Raw genomic sequence first — 22042 nt, 5'->3', positions numbered from 1 at the left:
TCTGTCAGGAGAGTTAATTTGGAGTTGGAACGGCTGTTTGGATCTGATGCGGGGTCACACATTGGTGTGGTTCCTGTTGATTCACTCTGTAGGTGGGACTATACTAGACATGGCCTACACCTCAACAAGAAGGGGAAGGTTAAACTGGCTGGGCTGATAGCATGAAATTTAAAGCGGGGAGGAACTACATCTCATGGTGGTAACTCTTTTTTAGTGTAAGATCAGTGTCCAGTGGGAAACTCAGCCAGGCAAGTAATAAAGATGTTAAAAAAGTTCAAGATACTCACAAAAGTAAAATGAAAAATGTTAGTATATTTCATCAAAATATTGGGGGATTGAAGAATAAAATTGATGAGCTTCTGCTTTGTTTAGAAGATATAGAAACTGAGAATGTAATAGATGTACTATGCCTGTCTGAGCATCACATTGTCACTGATATGCAAAAGGTTAGCATCAATGGGTACAAATTAGCTGCACATGTAAGTAGAGATAATATGATGAGAGGAGGAGTTGCCATATATGTCAAAAGCTTCCACAGCGCAAAACATTTAGAAACTAAAAAATTTTGTGTAGAGCAACATATGGAAGCATGTGCTACTGAACTAAAACTAAATGATGGCACTTTCATAATTGTAACAGTGTATAGGTCCCCCTCAGGGAATTTCCAGCTATTTGTAGAAAACTTGGATGCTTTGTTGTGCTATCTGTCAGACGGGGGAAAGCAAATTATCATTTGTGGGGATTTCAATGTTGATTTCCTGAAAGAGTGTGATAGGAAGAATGACCTTGTAGTATTACTCAGTTCTTTCAATTTGAGCTCCGTCATTGATTTTCCTACTCGGATAACAAAGAACAGCAGGACATTGATAGATAACTTTTTTATAGACCAAGATAAGTTTAAGGACATAAATGCTTATCCTGTTGAGAATGGTCTTTCAGATCATGGTGCACAGCTAGTTACAGTACATGGCATAGCTCCATGCAGTATATCAAATCAGAATTTCAAAGCAGTGCGTTCAATTAACAATATAAATACTGCAAACTTTAGGGAAAGACTAAAGGAGCTAGACTGGGATGAAGTGTATATGGAACCCGATGCAAACTTGAAATATAACTTATTTCACGATACATTTTTAAGGGTATTTGAAAATTGTTTTCCCAAGAAAACAGTGAAACATAATTCCAAGAAAACATATAAAAAACCTTGGCTAACTAAAGGAATAAGAATATCTTGCAACCGTAAAAGAGAACTGTATCTTAACAGCAAGAGGGAGTACTGACCCCGAAATTGTTCAATATTATAAAAGCTATTGTGCGGTACTAAGGAAAGTTTTTAAAAAGTCCAGAAGCATGTGTATCATGTCTGAAATCAGTAACTCTGAAAATAAAATTAAAGCAATTTGGAATATTATTGAAAGGGAAACAGGGCAACCAAGAGCACAGGAAGACTTTAGTGCCATAAAACTGAATGACAAGTGTGCTAACAAACAATCTGAATTGGAAATATTTTTAATAATCATTTTTTAAATGTTGTGGAGAAAGTAGGTCCTAGATCTTCACTAGAAGAGGCAAGGCTTCTAATAGAAGAGGCCATACCTGTGCAGTTTGAAACAACTGTATTTCCACGAACCTCTCCCTCTGAAATCAGTAAAATAATAAACTCACTGAAAAGTAAAAGCTCTTACGGAATTGATGGCATTTCCAGCAAGATACTTAAAGCTTGTTCCCACAGATAAGTAGGATTCTCAGCCACGTATGTAATACCTCTTTGGAGCAGGGTGTTTTCCCCAATAGACTGAAATATGCCATTGTAAAACCATTGCATAAAAAGGGGGATACTTTGGATGTCAACAACTATCGCCCAGTCTCTCTTCTGACAGCTCTATCAAAAATTTTTGAGAAAGTAATGTATTCAAGAGTAGCCTCCCATATATGTAAAAATAAAGTACTAACAAAATGTCAGTTTGGTTTTCAGAAAGGCTTTTCAACAGAAAATGCTATATACGCTTTCACTGATCAAATATTAAATGCTCTGAATAACCGGACATCACCCATTGGTATTTTTTGTGATCTCTCAAAGGCCTTTGACTGTGTAAATCATGGAATTCTTTTAGATAAGCTAAATCATTATGGTTTGAGGGGGGCAGTGCACAAATGGTTTAATTCATACTTAACTGGAAGAATGCAGAAAGTTGAAATAAGTGGTTCATGTAATGTTAATACAACAGCTGATTCCTCAAATGGGGGGGCTATCAAGCACGGGGTCCCACAGGGTTCGGTCTTAGGTCCTTTACTGTTCTTGATATACATTAATGACTTACCGTTCCATATTGATGAAGATGCAAAGTTAGTTCTTTTTGCTGATGATACACGTATAGTAATAACATCCAAAAACCAAGAACTAAGTGATGTAATTGTAAATGATGTTTTTCACAAAATTATTAAGTGGTTTTCAGCAAACGGACTCTCTTTAAATTTTGATAAAACACAGTATATACAGTTCCGTACAGTAAATGGCACAACTCCAGTAATAAATATAGACTTTGAACAGAAGTCTCTAGCTAAGGTAGAATTTTCAAAATTTTTAGGTGTGTCCATTGATGAGAGTTTAAACTGGAAGTAACACATTGATGGTCTGCTGAAACGTCTGAGTTCGGCTACGTATGCTATTAGGGTTATTGCAAATTTTGGTGATAAGAATCTCAGTAAATTAGCTTACTATGCCTACTTTCATTCACTGCTTTCGTATGGTATCATATTCTGGGGTAATTCATCGTTGAGTAGAAAAGTATTCATTGCTCAAAAACGTGTAATCAGAATAATTGCTGGAGCCCACCCACGGTCATCTTGCAGACATCTATTTAAGGATCTAGGGATCCTCACAGTATATATATTCACTTATGAAATTTGTTGTTAATAATCCAGCCCAGTTCAAAAGTAATAGCAGTGTGCATAGCTATAACACCAGGAGAAAGGATGATCTTCACTATGCAGGGTTAAATCTGATTTTGGCACAGAAGGGGATAAATTATGCTGCCACAAAAGTCTTTGGTCACCTACCAAACAGCATCAAAAGCCTGACAGATAGTCAACCAACATTTAAAAATAAATTAAAAGAATTTCTAGATGACAACTCCTTCTACTCATTGGCTGAATTTTTAGATATAAATTAAGGGAGGGAAAAAAACTAACTTAAGCATTAGTGTCATGCAATATTTTGTGTAATGTAATATCTTGTACAGACATCTTTCATTAACCTGACACGTTCCAAATCATTACGAAGTGTCGTATTCATGATCTATGGAACAAGTATTAATCTAATCTAATCTGTGTACAAAACAGCCTCCTGTCGCAGAAACTCGTTGTATATCTCCTCAGGAGTTCTAAGGAGTTGATCCGCCATTTCAGTAAGATACTAGAAGAGAAAACAAAACATAGATGTAATATAAACATCAATATGGAGTTGAATCGTCCCCACATAAGAAACTAAGAAGTGTGACATAAACAGCAAGGTGGGGTCGGATCCAACCTGAGCGCGGGTAATGTAGGTTTCGGATAGAGAGTGTAGCTGCAGGTCACTCACCAGACTGATGTGGCCTCCTCAGCGTTCTTGGGACGACTGGCTGGTAGGGTAGCTGGAACCACAGTGCTGTCAGAAAGGGTAATGGGGAGTTACAACCAAAACAGACTTGCTGGGGTCGGATCCAACCCCAACCTTACCGTTAGAGGGTTAATAGTAACTATTATAGAAAGAAATTGAAAAAGAGTTCTGGTATTCAGGTACATTCCCTGGTAAACAAACAAGTGATCTTTCTGTTTAAATTTCTTTTAGAGCCAATTCAAATCTAAAGAAACACACAGAACACAAGAACAAAGCAAAATTTAGCATTTATAGTGGAGCACAGTGTGATATAAATTGAGACATGGACAGATACACAGTTCAACATTACAGTCACTGTAATCGTATGCTTGGATTGATTTCCTTGTGTAATGGTAGGAAAACCCTTCATAACAATAAACTGTGAAAATAATGATAGGTGTGTAATCTGGATCATCATTAAATATCATCTTTTGCAAACTCGTGAACGACTCTGTAAATCATTCGCTCCAGACATTTCTCCTCTTCACTGCACATTTTGAACACAAAATCAATACAAAAGCACACAAAACACATGAAACAGAGAGAACTTAAATGTCAGCTAATACCTGCGAAACAAGAGACGATAACAAAGGTTTAAAAAACTATGAAGTCTGCAGACCTGACATACGGTTGACACAGTGCAAAATCATAACAAATGGTGTGATTTAATATTAAGTTTATCACACATCCCCATTTCCCACAAGTGATGTAATATTGTGTCAGCCACTCACTGAGATGATGGATCTAGGAATATACTAAAATCGCATACATATCGCTCCTGTAAGTATCATGAGAACAATATCAGGTTAATTATAGCACTCACAGAGGTATTTATGCTGTCATTCTTCCTTTACTCCATACATCAAAAAGCTAATAACTGGTACAGTGGGATGTACTCTCTGCCATGCACTTCAGTGGTTTGCAGAGTGGAGATGTAGATGTAGATGTATCCATCACCTCACATTGTAAGGTACCTTGCAGAGTACAGATGTGGATTTAGAGGAGGATAAAAGTAGGATAGCTGAATTCAAAGAGAGATTACAGTGTTCTGCTTGATGTCTGTAAACTGACAGAGAACATCTGTATTTCTGAATCTATTGCACCTGTAAGCATCATCATGTATATAGAAAAATCCTCAATGTAACAACAACATAAAACACCACCAAAGGGTACTATGAAAGTGATGGTATTTAGCCTATTGACTGCACTATGCGAGACATGGTGACAGTGTCTCTGGTAATGTGTACTTACAGCACATTCATCATTCCAGGACTTTATTTGTAGTATGTACATTCATATGTGATAAACATTTATTGGCCAGACATATAAATGCATTAACAACTGTTATGTAATATTTATTATTAATTTGTCGTTGGAGTAAATTTTGAAGCATTAGGCAGGACCTTCAAACCTATCTTAAAAATAGTCCACCTGATAATACCTAAGCATACCAAGGCATCGTGCATTAATGTAGCCTTTGCAGATGTGGTGGCAACTAAGTGAATGAGATAATACTGAAAGGAATGATAATATCTGGAACTATTTTGATATGCATTTTTGTAGTAGTGATTTACATCTGGACAGAAGGACTGTAGAGATTATATTGTGAAACTAGGATTATTTCAAATATCTCCAGGAGTGAAATGTTATACTGGTTGTCAGTGTTTGTATTACTTACAGATATAGACATTTTTAACAGTACCTCTGTGTTTCTCTATGGTGTTGTACATATTGCTTGTTTTAAAAATTATGCAGGTTAGAGATGGTAGTTCCTTTTTGGAAATAAAATGACATCTGAGTGAGGAAAAAGAATGCAATGATTTGGGGGATATAAATTTGCACTGCTCGCACTTCCACTCACAATTTAAATCATGACTGAATCTGTAGTTTCAAAATGTTTCAGCAATTCCTTCACCAGGGTAAATAGAATGATGCAAACTGTTATTTCTTTAGTTCTATTCAGATTAGCTGTCATGTCTGAGGTACTAATACTAGAATCTTATCATTAGCAATACATCTTAAGAATTTTTTTTAAAGAATTAGAATTTCATATGTGCTTTTAAATTTGTATGTTTCAACACTACTCCACAAGTAATTGTTGCCATGTGTTATAACTAGATACTTCATTTCTGTCACAAACAGAAGTATGTATGAAAAACAGTTCAGTAAAATGGTTGTAAATGTAAAATGTCTCAGATATGGTGAGACATACAATAATTTTAATTTTCTTTAAAAGTAAACTACTTTGGGTGAATACCAATTCTTCCTCAAAGTAAAAAATTATCTTTTCAGACTATTCTTCCTGCTGCTGCAACAGATGCATACTATCGGGATGAAATTGGAAACATTTCAACATCCCACATGAAAGTATTGAGTGACTCAGTGGAACTTGATCTCAGGCCAAGGTTCCCACTATTTGGAGGATGGAAGACACATTACACGATTGGCTATAATGTGCCAAGCTATGAGTATTTATACAACTCAGGTACCTAAATATTACTCTGAATAACATCCTGTTAAAATGCCACATTATACATGTTTTACTTAGTGTAAGGGCTGCTTGACATTAGCAGTTGCTCTAGAAATGAATTTCATTGCAGTGGTTTTGCAGTGATACTGCAATAATGCCTATAGTCTTATATAAGGGAATTCTGTGTTGCTAATGCCGGCCTGATTATTTTTATGTAGGTGTACCATATGATAGTTCCTTATCAAAGGCCACTGTCTCGCCATTCCATTTTCTTCCTATCTTAGTGAGCTCTGTTGATAATAATCTTACTATTGACAGTACTTTAAAGAAAATCCATGTCACTCACTCTCGATGTGAATTCCTTAATAGCTTTATACATCTTCTGCATTCTGTATAGCTTATGATACTCATAAACAACTAAAGAACCATTTTTTTAATTTAGCATCTGGATTGTTTAACTCTAATGTTGAGTTCATTTTCCTTTTTAAATTTTAGGTTTAAATTTTAGGTTTAAATTTTAATGTACATTTCTGTCGAAATTACTGTAGTATTTCATAGATATGCATCACATGAATCTAAAACAATGTTTTGTGCTGCGTTTAAAGAAATTTTGCTTATCAAGCAACAAGCAATGTTTGTGGTTTCATGTTTGCTGCCTCCTCTCTCTCTCTCTCTCTCTCTCTCTCTCTCTCTCTCTCTCTCTCTCTCTCTCTCTCTCTCTCTCTCTCTCTCTCTCTCTCTCTCTCCCTCTCCCTCCCCCTCTCCTCCCCTCTCCTCCCCTCTCCCTCTCTCTCCCTCTCTCTCCTCTCTCTCTCTCTCTCTCTCTCTCTCTCCCTCTCTCTCTCTCTCTCTCTCTCTCTCTCTCCTCCCCCCCCTCTCCCTCACTTCTTTTGGGAACTCTCTCACTGTAAACTTGCAGTTCAGCAACCCAACACTAACCAGTGGCTGAAGGAGACATGGACTGTGGGTCTCAGGGTTGCTCTCTCCCTTCTTCTGTTCTAACACCCACAGCAGATAAGTCCTCATTAAAACTTCAACTGCCAAAATTTTTGAAAGAGAAAAAGAAGATATCTCTGGTGAAGGCTACTCAGGTGATTCCAGAGGCACCATATTCCCCAACACCATCAGACTCTAAACTGATGTTGTTACACCACAACCAGTGAAAGACAGTGATCCTGGGGTGTGACCTGTCCTGCTGGCCCCTGCACACCTAACCAGGATACCCTCAGAGTGATGATCTAAGCTCTTGACTCTTCCTACTATATCGCTCCTGGCCCTGATTTGATTCGTAATCATACGATCCAACATGTGAATGTTATTCAAAAACTCCATCTACTCAACTGTATTTGGCTAGAATGTGTTTTCGCTTCACAGTTACAAGAAAGTATTATCATTCTAATCCTTAAACCAGCCAAAAATCTATCTGTCAACAGCTGCAGACAAGTTACCTTATCAACGTGCTCTACAAACTGCCTGAAAGGCTTAGCCCACTGATTATGCAGGGTTCTCGAATTGAGGAGCATTTTGTCCCCCTATCAGCTCTATTGGGAGGATGATCCACAACTGACCATCTGGTTCGGTTGGAAATAACAGTGTGACAGGCTTTTTCTAAACATCTTCTTGCAGTCTTTTATGACCTACATAAGGCACACATCACCTCTTGATTCCATCACAATTTGCTTATCCTCCATAACTGGGGCTATCAGGGTGCTCTACAGATTTTTATTCATCCATTTTTATCCCATTGGTTGTTTGTTTGAGGTTAGAGTTGATACATCATTCAACTCCTCACTGGCCGAATGGAATGGTGTCCTTCAGGGCTCCATGCTGAATGCTACTCTCTTCCTTGTACCATCAGTGGGCTAGTGACTTCGGTCGCGCCACTGGTTGCCCCCACTCTGTGGGTCAACGACTTTTGCTTGTGATGTAGCTCCCAATCTGTCACCTTAGCTGAACACTGGCTCCAAGGCACCATCTGAAGGTCTTCCATTAGACCCTTTCCTATAGCGTACAGTTCACTCCTGTGAAAATGCGATTCATGTTTCTATCATTGTACTGCAGTCCATTCTGATCCAGAATTCTACTTGGGTACAATATGCTTTTTTGGATGTTGTTCTAGGGTCCCAATTTTTTGGACTCCTCTTGGATAAAAAGCAAACATGACCGTGTCATATTCTTCAACTAAAGACTAGCTGCATGCAAAAGGTTAATACTCTCTGCTTTCTCGGCCACACTTCGTTGGAAGCAGATGACCCACCTTACCCTCCATGTTTACCAGTCCCTGGTCTTGTCCGGATTGGACTATAGGGGACATGTTTACAGCTCAGTGGTATCTTCGGCTTTGAAACTGTTGCACACAGTCCATCATAGTGGAGTAACTATGGCCACTGGAAATTTCTGGACTACTTTCATAGATGGTCTCTTTTGCTGAAGCAAGGAACTTCTGTCTTCAGTTCCTACAATACAAACTTTTGTTCCCATACACAATCATTCTACTCATCAAATTCTTTTTTAATACAAGGGACTTAGATACTCTCATACCCTCACTCAGGTGGGATGTTGGAATGAACCCTGAGGCCCTCTGCGAGACCTCTGCCTAATCTGCTTAGAATGTGCTTTCCGTGTTTTTCTCCATATCACTCTTTGGTTACTACTCAGAACATGGATTAGGACAAATCTATTTCAATAACATAAAATTTCAGTTGGTCCAATGACCTTCCACCTTCTGTTCCTCTCGGTTCTTCTTTAGTATCGTGGTACTGGTGTTATTTACACTGATGGTTCAAAAATTGTGGATTGGACAGAATATGCGTGTACATCTCCCAGCAGTCAGAAACAACATTTATTTATGGGAATGTGTAGTGTTTTAATGATAGAACTGATAACTGTTAGTAGAGCCCTGTGTTTTATTAAACAGGCCTCCTTCAACTGCAATTTAAGTTGTTGTGCCTCACTAAGTATTTCCGGGCTATTGATCGAGGTTACTCTTCACCCTGTGATATCTGCTACTTATGACCTTCTCTCTGATCTTTGTTGTACTGCCTTGTCTGTTGTCTCCCCTTTTGTCCCAGATTTTGTAAATATCTCGGGGAATGAACTGGCCGATCGTTTGACTAGGCGAGGGATTACTCACACATCATTTGCTTTTATGGGCCCAGGTGCAGGTTAGCAGGTGCAAAAAAGACCTCTCCTTCCATGGAGATGGAATAACAGGTGGGCTACTGCCCCATCTAATAAACTCCACACTAACAAGGACACTACTGCCGCATTACATCTCTTTCTATCTCTAACAAAAGAAAACCACTATCCTATGTTGCCTCCATATCAGTCATACCAGGTTAACCCGTAGTTTTTTATGTAATGAGCCACCTCCATGTCACACACACACACACACACACACACACACACACACACACACACACACACCTCTTGGCTCTCCATGCTAATCATGATCTTCTGGATTCTTTGCCTCTAATGGTGCCAGACAATCGATGGCAGTTGAACTGGTTCTCTCTTTTCTCAATGACAGCAGTTTTTCTTCTCAAATATAACAGAGACAACATCCACTGTATACAGGACCTGGTGGATTCTTAACCCTATCTCTTTTGCCAGCTTGCTTGGTCATCCCACTTTTGCTCTGTTTTAATTGCCTTTTGATGTGGTTAGCCCTTTTTCTGCACCACCCTGTTTTCTTTTTTAAGGTTAGCACGCAAATGAATAGTGGTTGCTGTTCCCTCTTTAACACTTTAGCTATAATGGATTGGAAGTGGGGCAGTTGTGGTAGGGATTGTCCCCATTCCAATGCAGAGCCCCAGGGACACTCGCATGGCCCTACCTGCCCAGTGACCCGATTATTTCTCTCGCCATATTATTTTATTGTTGGTCCAACTTACACACTCATTATCTTTTTAAGCCTTCTCACCTATACTATTACGAATCTCCTGACTAGAAGACCTGTTGCTCATGCCATAGATGAGCCTTAAAAGGCCCCTCGCTTGCTCTGACGTAGGTACCGGCCTGGCTGATACACTTTTACTTATCTTTAAATTACTTCTCAGCTTTCAAGATCTCAGTTTTATTACTCTTACATACCTTCATAATTTGACCAAGTTTCTGGCAGTCATCATTAACTCCAGACAAACTACCTCATGACTTAGCGACTGATGGCCTTACTGTTTTGTCCCTTAACACCTGACCAACAATCTTTTTACTTTTTTTAAGGAACAATTCAAATTTTTGTATAGCTTTCATATTCTCTTCCGTAGTAGTAAGCAAAAGATATTAATGTATCTTCAAAAATTGGCTTTGTCATGTTTACAAAATCAACAAACCAAATCTAATAGAGCAAATTGGCGAACAAATTTTTGTCATAACGTATATAAACAGTGGATTTGTACTATGAGAGAAACTACTGATTAGAACGTGAGCTGTGTTGATAATATTTAAATTATTAGCAAATGTGTATTTCAAATAATCATTACATCAACATCTGAACTTGTATAGGCTAAAGTTTGCCAACAATCTTTTGAGAATGAAAACATGGTTGAAGTAGGCTGTAATCTGTTTATTGGTCATGCAGTTGGCTAATTTCAACTGTGGGTCATTTTCAGGCACCTGTTAATATGTTCAGAAATGGAGACATTGGTTTGTACATAAATTGTCTACGAGCTCTCATAAATACGTCTACTTCTTACCCCAAATTACTTACATATTTTAAGCTTCATGCTTCATTTCACATTCTGTGTGTTGCTGATACATGTGGACAGGCATACATCATATTTTTGTGTGCATGTGGCACAAGAACAGTACAATAGTGTACATGATTACGTCCATTAGCCGAAACAGAAAGCTGCCATATCATAGTACAGGTACAGTTGTTATGGTATGACCAAAAAGGTTTAGAATCCTATCTGTGGAGGATCAATAACATTAAGTAGGCTACTGGTGCATACTCACTGGCATATTATGTTTGTTATTCTCACATGTGCTATTTTATTAAAAACAGAGGACCGAAACTCGTAAATTGTATGCTCCACCACATTAACATACAAAATTGTTGTACAAAGTCTGAATTACAGAAGGTTATGTCAGGTCTTTTAATGAGATGTGTCAGTCAGTCTATGAAATAAAACAATAGGAATTAGCAATAAAATGTCATGTGGTACATTTCAACCAGTGATAGATTATATTTCACTTTATTGAATACATCTCAAATTTACACAACTATTACACAGTTCTGTCAAATCTATAATATTGATGATTATCAATTCTTGAACATCCCCCAATGTTCACCCCTTTCACTCTCTCCTACCACCCCCATCCTACACACACACACACACACACACACACACACACACAGAGAGAGAGAGAGAGAGAGTGTATACCTGTACATTCAGTAACATCATTATCTTAATGTACTGGATCCCTTCACCTGTAACTGTAATCCTGTCTTCCCCAAATATTTATTAAATTTATTAATTTTCTAATCTTTAAGAACTGTGACTTTTATTAAGATTATAATATTAACTTACCTGTACTGTTTTTTTTCTGGGATTAAAATGTCCACTATTCCTCAATTATTCATTTGGTTCATAGACTTAAAAGAACTGTGATTTCCATATACAATACTGTAACTTAACGTCATCTTGTAATGTTATTTTACTGCCTCAACTTAGCTGTGTTATTTTGCCTGCATTATTATTTTAGTATTTTAACTTCTGGGTGCCTTTACTTTTACATAAGTAATTCACATATATATAACAGCTACAAAATAGCTAAATTCATTAGGAGAAGCAGTGTTATAATACAGGTAAAATAACCTAGCTAAATTTAGATAGTAAGATAACATTATGAGCTTACAGAAGTTACAGTATTGTCTATAGAAATCACAGATCTTTAAAGTCTGTGAACCAAGTGAATAATTGTCCAGGGCTATAGACGTAAAAGTACTACACAACTCAAAGTTCTTGATGATCTGAAAAATAAATGAATTGAATAAATGTTTAGGGAAAGTGGGATTTAAGATGATAATAATATTAAAGTACAGGTATTGTGTGTGTGTGTGTGTGTGTGTGTGTGTGGCTAATTTATCTGTAATGAAAGGGATGTTCCAAGCACTATAGCACCATATAAGTGTTACCATATTTACCTGAGTATAAGACAGCCCCCCCTTCTCCCTCCCCCACTCTCTCCCTATCTCCTTTTTTGAGAAAAAATTATATTTAACGTCTTCTGACTAATTAGATTTACAAACTTCTGTGATGTATGGGATCTGTCTAAAAAGCTAACATTACATCTCTTCTAAATTTAAGCCATTTATTGGTTGTCTGCATTTTGATAATGCAAGGAGAAATAAAGTGAACAAAAGAAATTGTTAAATTAATTTTTATCTTCACTGTCTTTTTTGTGTACTTAGTTGCTTGTCTGTTGTGACACTATTTTTAATCCTCATTCTAAAAGGACAGCTGTGAAACTAATTTCTCCATTCTCACAAATATTTGGCTATTTCTTCTAAATATGTTGTCATTTCTGAGGTTGTGGTTACTGTGGGACCCAAGAACACAGCCGCTTTTTACACACACAGCAAATTTCACTTCTATACTGACATGAGAACGTTACAATGTGTGTTACTTCGAAACATATCGTCTGCTCACCACTCTTTCATTGGCTGTGTGGAACCAGCAGCTGACATATTCCCAGTTGTCGCTGTCATATTTCATAGTGAGTGTCGACAACATTGCTGTGCGAAACACACAAGTAAGCCACTGATGCCATCTAGACTTTGCTTCTCGTGCCAACATCTATGCTATCATTGAGATTTGCCCAAATTTGACTTCAGTTCGATTCTGAGTGCAAATGGATTCAGGCAAAATGCAGTTTAAATGTGGTATACATTCATAAAAAGCCAAAGTAAGCAGTATATATTTTCATAGTTGGCTGCACAACGAAATTTCTGCCTGCTCAACATTCCCATCCCCACATGTATAGTAGCTTTCGGTCAAGCTGGGTCTCCGTTATCTCTCTAACTTTCTGTAGCGCTGTGCTTGAGCAACAATGAAACATGGACAGCAATGTCTTCTAGGTTGCAGGTCATATGTGCAAACAGCAACTAATATATAAATAAAAGATCACAGTCACTATTCAATCAAATTATCAAAGTTTAGATCGTCCTGCAATCTAGTAATGTCTGTTGGTACTACCTCCATAATAGGTCTTCCCACTGTAATCTGTTCTTGCGACAACAGTGACAGTCAGTATAATATGATTTATTTCATTTGCTAGACATTTCATTCTGTGTTAATTTTTCCTTCCCATTTCATCTCAGTGTCATATTGTCCTAAAGCAGATACGAAGTTTTTAACAATTTTCTCCAGTTCTCTAATACATGTACAGCGACTGAAATTCTCGTTTGTCAACCCGCTTCTTAGTTTTTCATAACCAAATAAAATATTTTCATGGGCTCAGAATCAAGTAATGATTTTTGAATGATAAGATTTTTGTCTGTGATTGTTACCTTTACTTAAAAAAACAGTATAAATGTATGTATGCAGTATCCATACATGTATGTGAACTATCGCAAACCTGTTCGAATACAATAAAAGCTTGTAAGTTGGTAAAATTTAATGTTATTTCCTCTTGTGTTTTACAAAATTGTCAATTTTTAAGCAGTTTTTTTTATTGTAGCACTGGCTATATAGTTCATAGTTTCTCGTGTATCTCTTTCACTAGTGTAGCAAGTCAAATGTCACATGATTAATTGAGCAAGGTCGATATTATATCAAGCACTTCGGTGTAGTGTGGAATCTAGAATCTGTTCAAACATAAGTATTGTTTGATATGCCCTACCCTTTGGGATTGTTCAAAGTAAGTTTGTACAAAACCTCAATAGCAAAGCTTCATCAGTAAATGTAAGGTGACCCCAATATTAAATTATTAAGCAATGTAAAATCTTTGACTCCAGCAGCAATAGTTTAATCTGCAAATATAAGATGACTCGATATTTTTTGAATGACAGGAATGGGAAAAAATTTAGTCTTATAATTGGGTAAATATGGTATGTGGAATTTGGATATTTTATGTATGTATGATGTACTAGAACTTCAACTTAGTGTATAATGTATGAATGTTTGTTGGTTTAAAGTATTCTGTTCTACCTGTTAATTTGCTTATGAAAATTTTAGTATTTAGTCTGACTAATATGCCCCATGAGAAAGTCTGGCATGTTTTTAGTGCTTTTAATGTGAAAATAATGTTACACTTGTATGTGTACACGAGACCTGATGTATGAGCTCTAAATGAGGCTATTTTCCTGTAGCTTCTACTTCCATTTCGCATCAAGTTGTACAGTAATTTAGATGACCCATACAGGCAATCCAAAGTAGGTCCCTTTTCCTTCACATAACACGTATAGGTTCCAACATCTGTACTGTAATATATTGTTGGAATAACTGTACTGACGTGGTCTAATCCAACTTTGGTTTTCCAGCTTTATTATAACACTCCATAAAAGATACAGTGACATATAATCTGTCACTGATTCTAGTGTAACACGACACAATTTTTGATGCATCTCTATTGTTTTATTTTATAGACTGATATACTCTTTTGTAATTCATACTTTGCTTTTTGGTTTCTGATATTACATGTGGTATGATATGCGATGTATGAGTTTTGGTTCTCTGCTTTTAATAAGATAGCATAACAAACATAATGTCAGTGAATATTGCACCAGTAGTGCTTAATGTTATCGGCCATGCACAGATGGGATTCTAAACATCTTTGGTCATACAACAACAGCTGTACCTACTCTGTCTGTCTGTCTCAGCTAACGGAAGTAATCATGTACACTATTGTACTGTTTTTGTGCCACATTTGCACAGAAATATGATGTATACCTGTCCACATGTACCAGCAATGTGTTAGAATGTGAAACAATGTGTGAAGCTTAAAATGTAGACGTATATGTGAGAATTTGTAGACAATTGATGTATAAAACGTCACCATTTTTGAAGATATAGGAGGTGCCGAAAAAGGACCCAAGGTTGAAATTGGCCAATTGCATGGGTAATAAGCAGATAACCTACTTGGGCCACTTTTCCATTCTCAAAACATGTTGGGTCTGTGGATACCCACAAAAAAATTAATTTTAAAAATATGCCAACATTCATTTTTCATAGCATAATTATTTTTGCAAAGTGTTTACATCTTACTGCAAAGTGAAAACTGTACTGATGAAAAAATATATTTTAATTTCTAATTTCAGGAGATGACTATTTGCTGAAAATGCGTTTTATAGACCATGTTTTTGATGATATGGTTGTGGATGAAGTAACAACCAAGGTCATACTACCTGAAGGATCACATAATATTGAAAAATACACTCCATATCCCGTAGAAACTATGCCGGATTCCCACCACTTTACCTATCTGGATACAAACGGGAGACCAGTAATTACGTGGCGGAAGAAAAATTTAGTAGAAAATCATATTCAGGATTTCAAGGTTAGCGTTAATTTTATTGGACACAAATTATATGTAGAACATTTATTCCCATATTTTTGCTAGTCTTGTAGTTCTTCAGTGATAAAATTCATTGTACTTTGTAGTGCAAGGATACTCGAGGCAGAATTGGCAAATGCTTGGATAACAGAAATAGCTCTCTGAACTGCTATAAGTCATCTATTCCAAAAATGAATGAAATTTTGCACATGAAACCATCTTTAGTGTAAAAGACATACATTTTTTTTTCCCAGCACAGATCAACCTAGCATATTCAGTTTCTTGAATAATATGCTTCCTGGTCCCTTCTTCCTGCCTTTCTAGCTTTCATAGAATAAGAATAAAAATCTTTATTAGCCATTCAGTATTTTCTTATACAATGGGCTTCGTCAATAAGTTCAATTACAGTATAAATATCGTTACATTCTCATAACAATGTATAAATAAATCATATGAAATTTAGTGTAGTACAATAGCACACATTTGGAATTTTATATATTATTAATTTTACAATAAAAAGGAAAACATTATACAGATTTATATTAAGCAGGGAGTATTCACGTTGATGACACTGTCATTATCATATACATGTTGATAACACTATGTCACTATTCTAAGCTATTGATACAAATTTAGGTCCTACTACAGGCAGAGGTACCTTTCTCTATGTCAAAACAACAAATCTACCATATTACAGTCTTTAAATTCATCAACTGAGTAAAATGCTCTACCTTTGAGCCATTGACCCAGTGTTGTCTTAAATTTACTTTTAGATACTGTTTGTACAATTTTAGGGAGCATATTAAACAGTTCGAGGCCTACATATTTATAACTATTATGTATCTTAGACAGTCTAGAGTATGGCAGATCAATTGTGTGGTTTCGTCTTGTATTGTGGGTGTGGACAGATGACCTAAGGGGATATTGAGCTATGTTTTCTTTTACGTGTAGTAAGCAATAATAGATGTAAAAACAAGGAACTGTCATGATGTTAAGTTTTTTGAAATGTTCCCTGCATGTATCCCTAGGAGATAAACCCACTATACATCGAAGAGCTTTTTTTTGCCATCTGAAAATGGATATTGAATTGGGAGAATTTCCCCAGAGCAGAATACCATATGAAAGATGAGGGTGGATATATGCAAAATATGAATGCAGCAGTAAGTTTTGGCTGACATTACTCCTAAGCTTATAAAGTAGGAACATAGCACATGCAAGTTAAGAACGGACATATGTGATATGTTTATCCCAGCTAAGTTTCTGGTCAATCATCATTCCTAGCAGTTTAACGGACTTATTTTCTTTGTTTGATACCTTCAAATTAAAGAATATTTCCTCAGTTTTTGTTTCATTTATGAATAGGTAGTTTGCACTAAACCAATGAACCGATTTTTCAAATATTATCTTATTTTTTTCTCGTACAGATTCAAGAGTCTGTCCTGAATTGATAAGAGTTGTATTGTCTGCATAGAGGACTGTTTTACAGGGTAAATACTGTGGCATATCATTAACATACACTACAAACAGGAAGGGCCCAAGTATGGAGCCCTGTGGCACACCTCTTTTTATTGTTTGTGGGTTTGACAGCTGCCCGTTTACACTAACAAATTGTACTCTGTTGCTTAAGTAGGATTCTAATAATTTCAGGGTGTCCTCTTCCATGCCGTAGTGTCTTAATTTCATGATCAAAGTACTATGAGATACAGTGTCAAATGCTTTACTCATGTCTAGGAGAGTAGCACAGGAGATTAATTTATTTTCAAAGCAATCATATATATCACTAACAATATTTTCAACTGCTTTAACTGTGGATAGTTTAGACCTGAATCCATATTGTGAGTTACTTAACAAATTATTCCTCTCAAAATAGTGATTCATTTGTTGGTGAACACAGTCTTCGATTATTTTAGATATTATTGGGATTAATGAGATAGGGCGATAGTTAGTTGGATTTGATTTATCTCCTTTCTTAAATATGGGAATAGTTACTGCTATTTTCAAACAGTCGGGGAATATCCCTTGCTGTAGTATATGGTTAATGAGAGTGGTTAGAGGGAGCAGAAGATCACTTGATATCTTCTTTATGACAAAGTTTGATAGACCATAGAAGTCCTCTGCTCTGGAACTACTTAGTTTGCCTATTGCTTTGCCAACATCATTTTCAGTTACTGTTGCCCAGCAGAATTTATGGACTACATTCTTATTTGAACCTAGAAGAGTTTTAGCATCAAGCATGGCATTGAGGAGAGACAAATCTTGTTGTAAACTGAAGTTAACAAAGTGTGAGTTTAAGATATCTGGGGCTATGGGTATAGCTAGTTGTGTTGTTGGTCTATTTATTTCACTTTTAATTACTTCCCAGGCAGCTTTACAGCTGTTTCTGGATTTAAGAATATAGTTATCATTCGCCCTACGTTTTGCCAAACTTATTTCAGACCTATAAATTTTTCTTATACTAATGTACATCTCTTTGTACTCGTTGCTGTTATGAGATCTGTCCTTGAACATAAGAAGCATAATCCTGATGCTGTTGAGGTATGGTGTAAACCAATTATTTAGTCTCTGTGGTTTATGAGATTGGTTATTATTCTGTCTTTTTACTAATCTGGGACAACACTCATCAAATATTCTTGCAATTTCCTCTATAAATAATTTGCTTGTGTTATTCACACACATATCTTTGTATAAGATGTCATTCCAGTTAACTGACCTTAATCTAGTTCTAAACTCTCTTATGTTGCATTCATTCATAGGTCTAACAGTTTTGTGTTGTTCATATGGAATGCTGACTGGAACTGTAATCCATAGGCCATCATGGTCAGCTAGGCCTAACTTGACTACTCCAATTTCAACATTATTTTCATGGATATTACTTATTATATTGTCTAAGCAGGCATTATATCTTGTAGGCTTATCATTTAGACAATAGCAATCAATAGCTCTTAGGCTATCGAAGAATTCCAATATGATATGACTCTGTACCCTGATATCCATATTAATATCACCAAAAATTAAGATTCTTTGGTATTTATATTTAGGCTTAGTTAGTAAGACTAACAGTTTTTTTTAAATTTACCATAAATTCATATTCACTAGAAGATGGTGTGCGATATACAGATGCAACAATAATATTATGTTTAGGTATATGTACAACTGCAGGTCTTTGACATCAATAGTGAAGTATTGTAGATTTAGTCCATTCTTAATATATATTGCAACACCCCCATGTCCAATTGTTGATCTGCAGTAACTACTAGTTAAGGAGTAACCAAATGGAATATTGAGGTCAATTTCTGTTGAATATAGCCAGTGCTCATTTACACTAAGTATACCACAGTTGGAAGTTTCTAACCAGTACTGCAATTCTTCCAACTTCTTTCTTAAATACTGTATATTAATATGTAAGAACAGAAGACTATTTTTGCTAACCCTGGGCAGTAAAGATGAGGGTTCAGATTGTTTTCTTAAGGGCACTTCTATACAGCTGATATCTTGAGTTGTTTTTAAGTGTACTGCTGGTAGCCAGGCCCCATTTTGACGACGTTTGGATACATCTAGTTTCCTGGACTCAGAGTGAATGGTTTGAAGGTTATTTTGATCCTGCTGGAGCATATCTGTTAATATTTTTCCAGACAGACCAGCAGGCTTTACAGGTTTCCCTGGTCCAGCGGTATTACTGTAAAGGCGGCCATTTCTTTACTCACAGTTTTGGTAATCAGTTTCGAGATTAATCTTCTCCCTTGGTTGTTGAGGTGGAATCCTTGTCGTGTATAGCACTCCCTGTCAAACACGCTAGCTTTAATGATTTTTCGAACACAGGTGATATAGCCGTTTGTTTACGTCCAATACCTCGCGATTTACGCAGGATCGTTTTGTGAGATCATATCTAAATAGAACATCGACAACAAACACTTTTTTTGATGTGATACTTGGTAATGTCCTTCTTAAACCTTCTATTAAGTTCGCGCTGTTGTTTTTCGCTATGTCATTTGTTCCAGTCATAATTACGACGACATCAGCTTTAGAAGCCTTTTTGTTAGTGTTTTGCGAGACATCCTTGGCTTCTGCTGAAGGATACACATACCCCAGACACTCGAGATTTACGTTTTCATTTAGGTAACTTGAAACATTACGTCCTTAGCTATCACTCAACAAGGTAATTTTACAGGTTTTACGTACTAAACTTTGACCATCACACTGTTTCACTCCTGTTTGAATTTCTTTTTGATATTTATTAACACTATTATGTTTCACTGCATATGTTACCTGATCGCTACTTTGTTCATGAAACTTGCTACCATTCACACTGCAGCAACTTATGCCGTTTTTGGCATTATGCTGTTTTGCTGCGCATGTTTCTTCTTCATTACTTCGTTCACAAAGCTTACTTACATTCACTCTACAGGTTTTTGCACTGTCTTCTACCGGGCAGAACTGCTAATATTTGTTTACGTCGGCGAACCTTACTCTTCTTGGTGGTTTATTTAATGCTGCTATACTGTTATTATGGTGAATCGTTTCGCAGAGCGGAGGTTCCTCTACAGTACAGGTTACCTTCGATATCTGCGATTTGTTATTTACTGCTTCTGAAGTCCCACATGCTCTCTGAGTGAGACGTAGCTGCTGATTTTTTTTCTTCAGGTATACGATTTCTTTATGTAGGACTTCCACACTTTTCTGCAGGCTGATTATTCATTTGTTTAGCTTCACAGTAATATGACTACAAGGCACACATTTGTTGTCTTTTACTACTGAACTATAACTTTCATACACGCGCGAATTACAAACACTACCAGTTGCCGCCATCTTTAATTCATTAGGACACCATGATTTCATTGAGGGTTATGTGTAATCTTTGAACTATTGATTTTTGACACCTTAATTGGACCTATGGGATTTGAATCCCACTCCATCCTAATACCTTGCATTTATAGTAAGTCAAGGAGTCAATTTTCCTGCTTTATCACATGAATGTCCCAGCCTTCCTCTCATTTTCATTTTCCCTATTGAACTAGAGTGGTGTTTTCCCCCTCTAATGTCATTTGCTAACATTGCACGATATTTGGACTGACAGGAATACCGGAAAAAAATTAAGTCTACATTAATGTTAATGCAAAGCTTGCTTCATTTGTGTGGCCGTAATTGGTGTTGTTGTTTCCAGCTCCAGTACAGATTCCCACGTATATTCATGCTGCAGGAACCTCTTCTTGTAATTGTGGCGTTTTACCTTCTGTTTCTGATGGTGATCATTTACGTGAGAATAGACTTCTCCATTTCAAAGGTAAGATTTTAAAATTTAGGAAGTTACACGATATAATGATGGGTGTTTTTTTTTTTTTTTTTTTTTTTTTTTTTTTTTTTTTTTTTTTTTTTTTTTTGGGGGGGGGGGGGCTGTGTAGTGTGGGTTAGGGCTTCAAATTTCATAGTTTAATTATGCACTGAGTCAACTATTTGACATTTTATATCTTAACAGTGGTATATTAACTCACACGATGTTCTTGCATTATGGAAGTGTTGGGATGTATTCTTACTATTCGAACATGCAGCACAGCTGAGTGTGAGCTTCAGAATTATTTACATTAGTTCATTTCTTGCTTGGTTTTTAAAGTAGTAAATCAAAATAGAGATAAACAAAGGAACAAGAATTGCTAATATTTGGAGGATATAATTATTTTGCTAATTGTGTAACAAAGTCATCAACATGTATAATATTCAAGTGATAAAATTTTCAGAGCAAATATTTTGGAAGTGTGTTCTTAAACAGAAAATGAAAGGGATTACATTGTGATTTGGAGATATATGTAACAGCAGCATAAGCTGTTTTGGCCTCCATTTCTACATTTATTAGTGTTTCTTATAGCTACAAAGTACAAACAGGGAAATTACTCATCAGGGTCCCTTTCTCATCATGTGTTACATGTGTACAGTCAATCTATGGTGTGCATGTTGTGACATGTGATGTCAATGGTGCAGCAAACATTCTTCATAGATTTTGGCTTGTGATTTCTTTGGACAACCATGTGATGAAAGTGGACATCTATAGTGTATTTCTTAATGAAGAGAATATAATCCTTCCTGAGAAGTTGTCCAAATACAAAATTCATCATTTTGAATAAACTAACACTTTTATTCCTTATGGTGTTACGTACCACTTGAGGGTACCAAATTTTCTGTGCTAACACCTTGTTGTTTGAGCTGTCATGTTGAAAGTTAAATGTGGGAATAATAAGTAACAGATATGAGTGCATATCAAGAAGAAGTGCAAAATCATGCATATTTTGTAATTATAGAGCTTCCCTCTGGTCATACTTACACATTGGTAAGCCTGTGATAACAATACTCTGAGTAAGTTGGAGGTTTAAAATTTGTCCAAATCCAGAACAGAGAAATGTTAGCTAAGGGCCATGTATAATGTGGCTGTGCCCTGATGAATA

The 22042-nt window shown here is 36.4% G+C and overlaps 1 protein-coding gene across 1 annotated transcript in view; it reads left to right on the top strand.

Annotated features, from left to right (window-relative positions):
- Positions 1–22042, top strand: part of LOC126299083 (dolichyl-diphosphooligosaccharide--protein glycosyltransferase subunit 1) — a 101661-nt gene that overhangs the window by 43718 nt on the left and 35901 nt on the right. Inside the window, exons 5-7 of the mRNA XM_049990753.1 lie at positions 5933–6125; positions 15373–15611; positions 20770–20889. Of these exons, the coding sequence (XP_049846710.1) occupies positions 5933–6125; positions 15373–15611; positions 20770–20889 (552 nt within the window). The remainder of the gene's footprint in view (positions 1–5932; positions 6126–15372; positions 15612–20769; positions 20890–22042) is intronic.

Source organism: Schistocerca gregaria, chromosome X, assembly GCF_023897955.1.
Source record: "Schistocerca gregaria isolate iqSchGreg1 chromosome X, iqSchGreg1.2, whole genome shotgun sequence".
Taxonomy (NCBI): Eukaryota; Metazoa; Arthropoda; class Insecta; order Orthoptera; family Acrididae; genus Schistocerca; species Schistocerca gregaria.
Note: the sequence above shows the minus strand (reverse complement) of the source record. Positions and strands in the feature narration are given on the sequence as shown.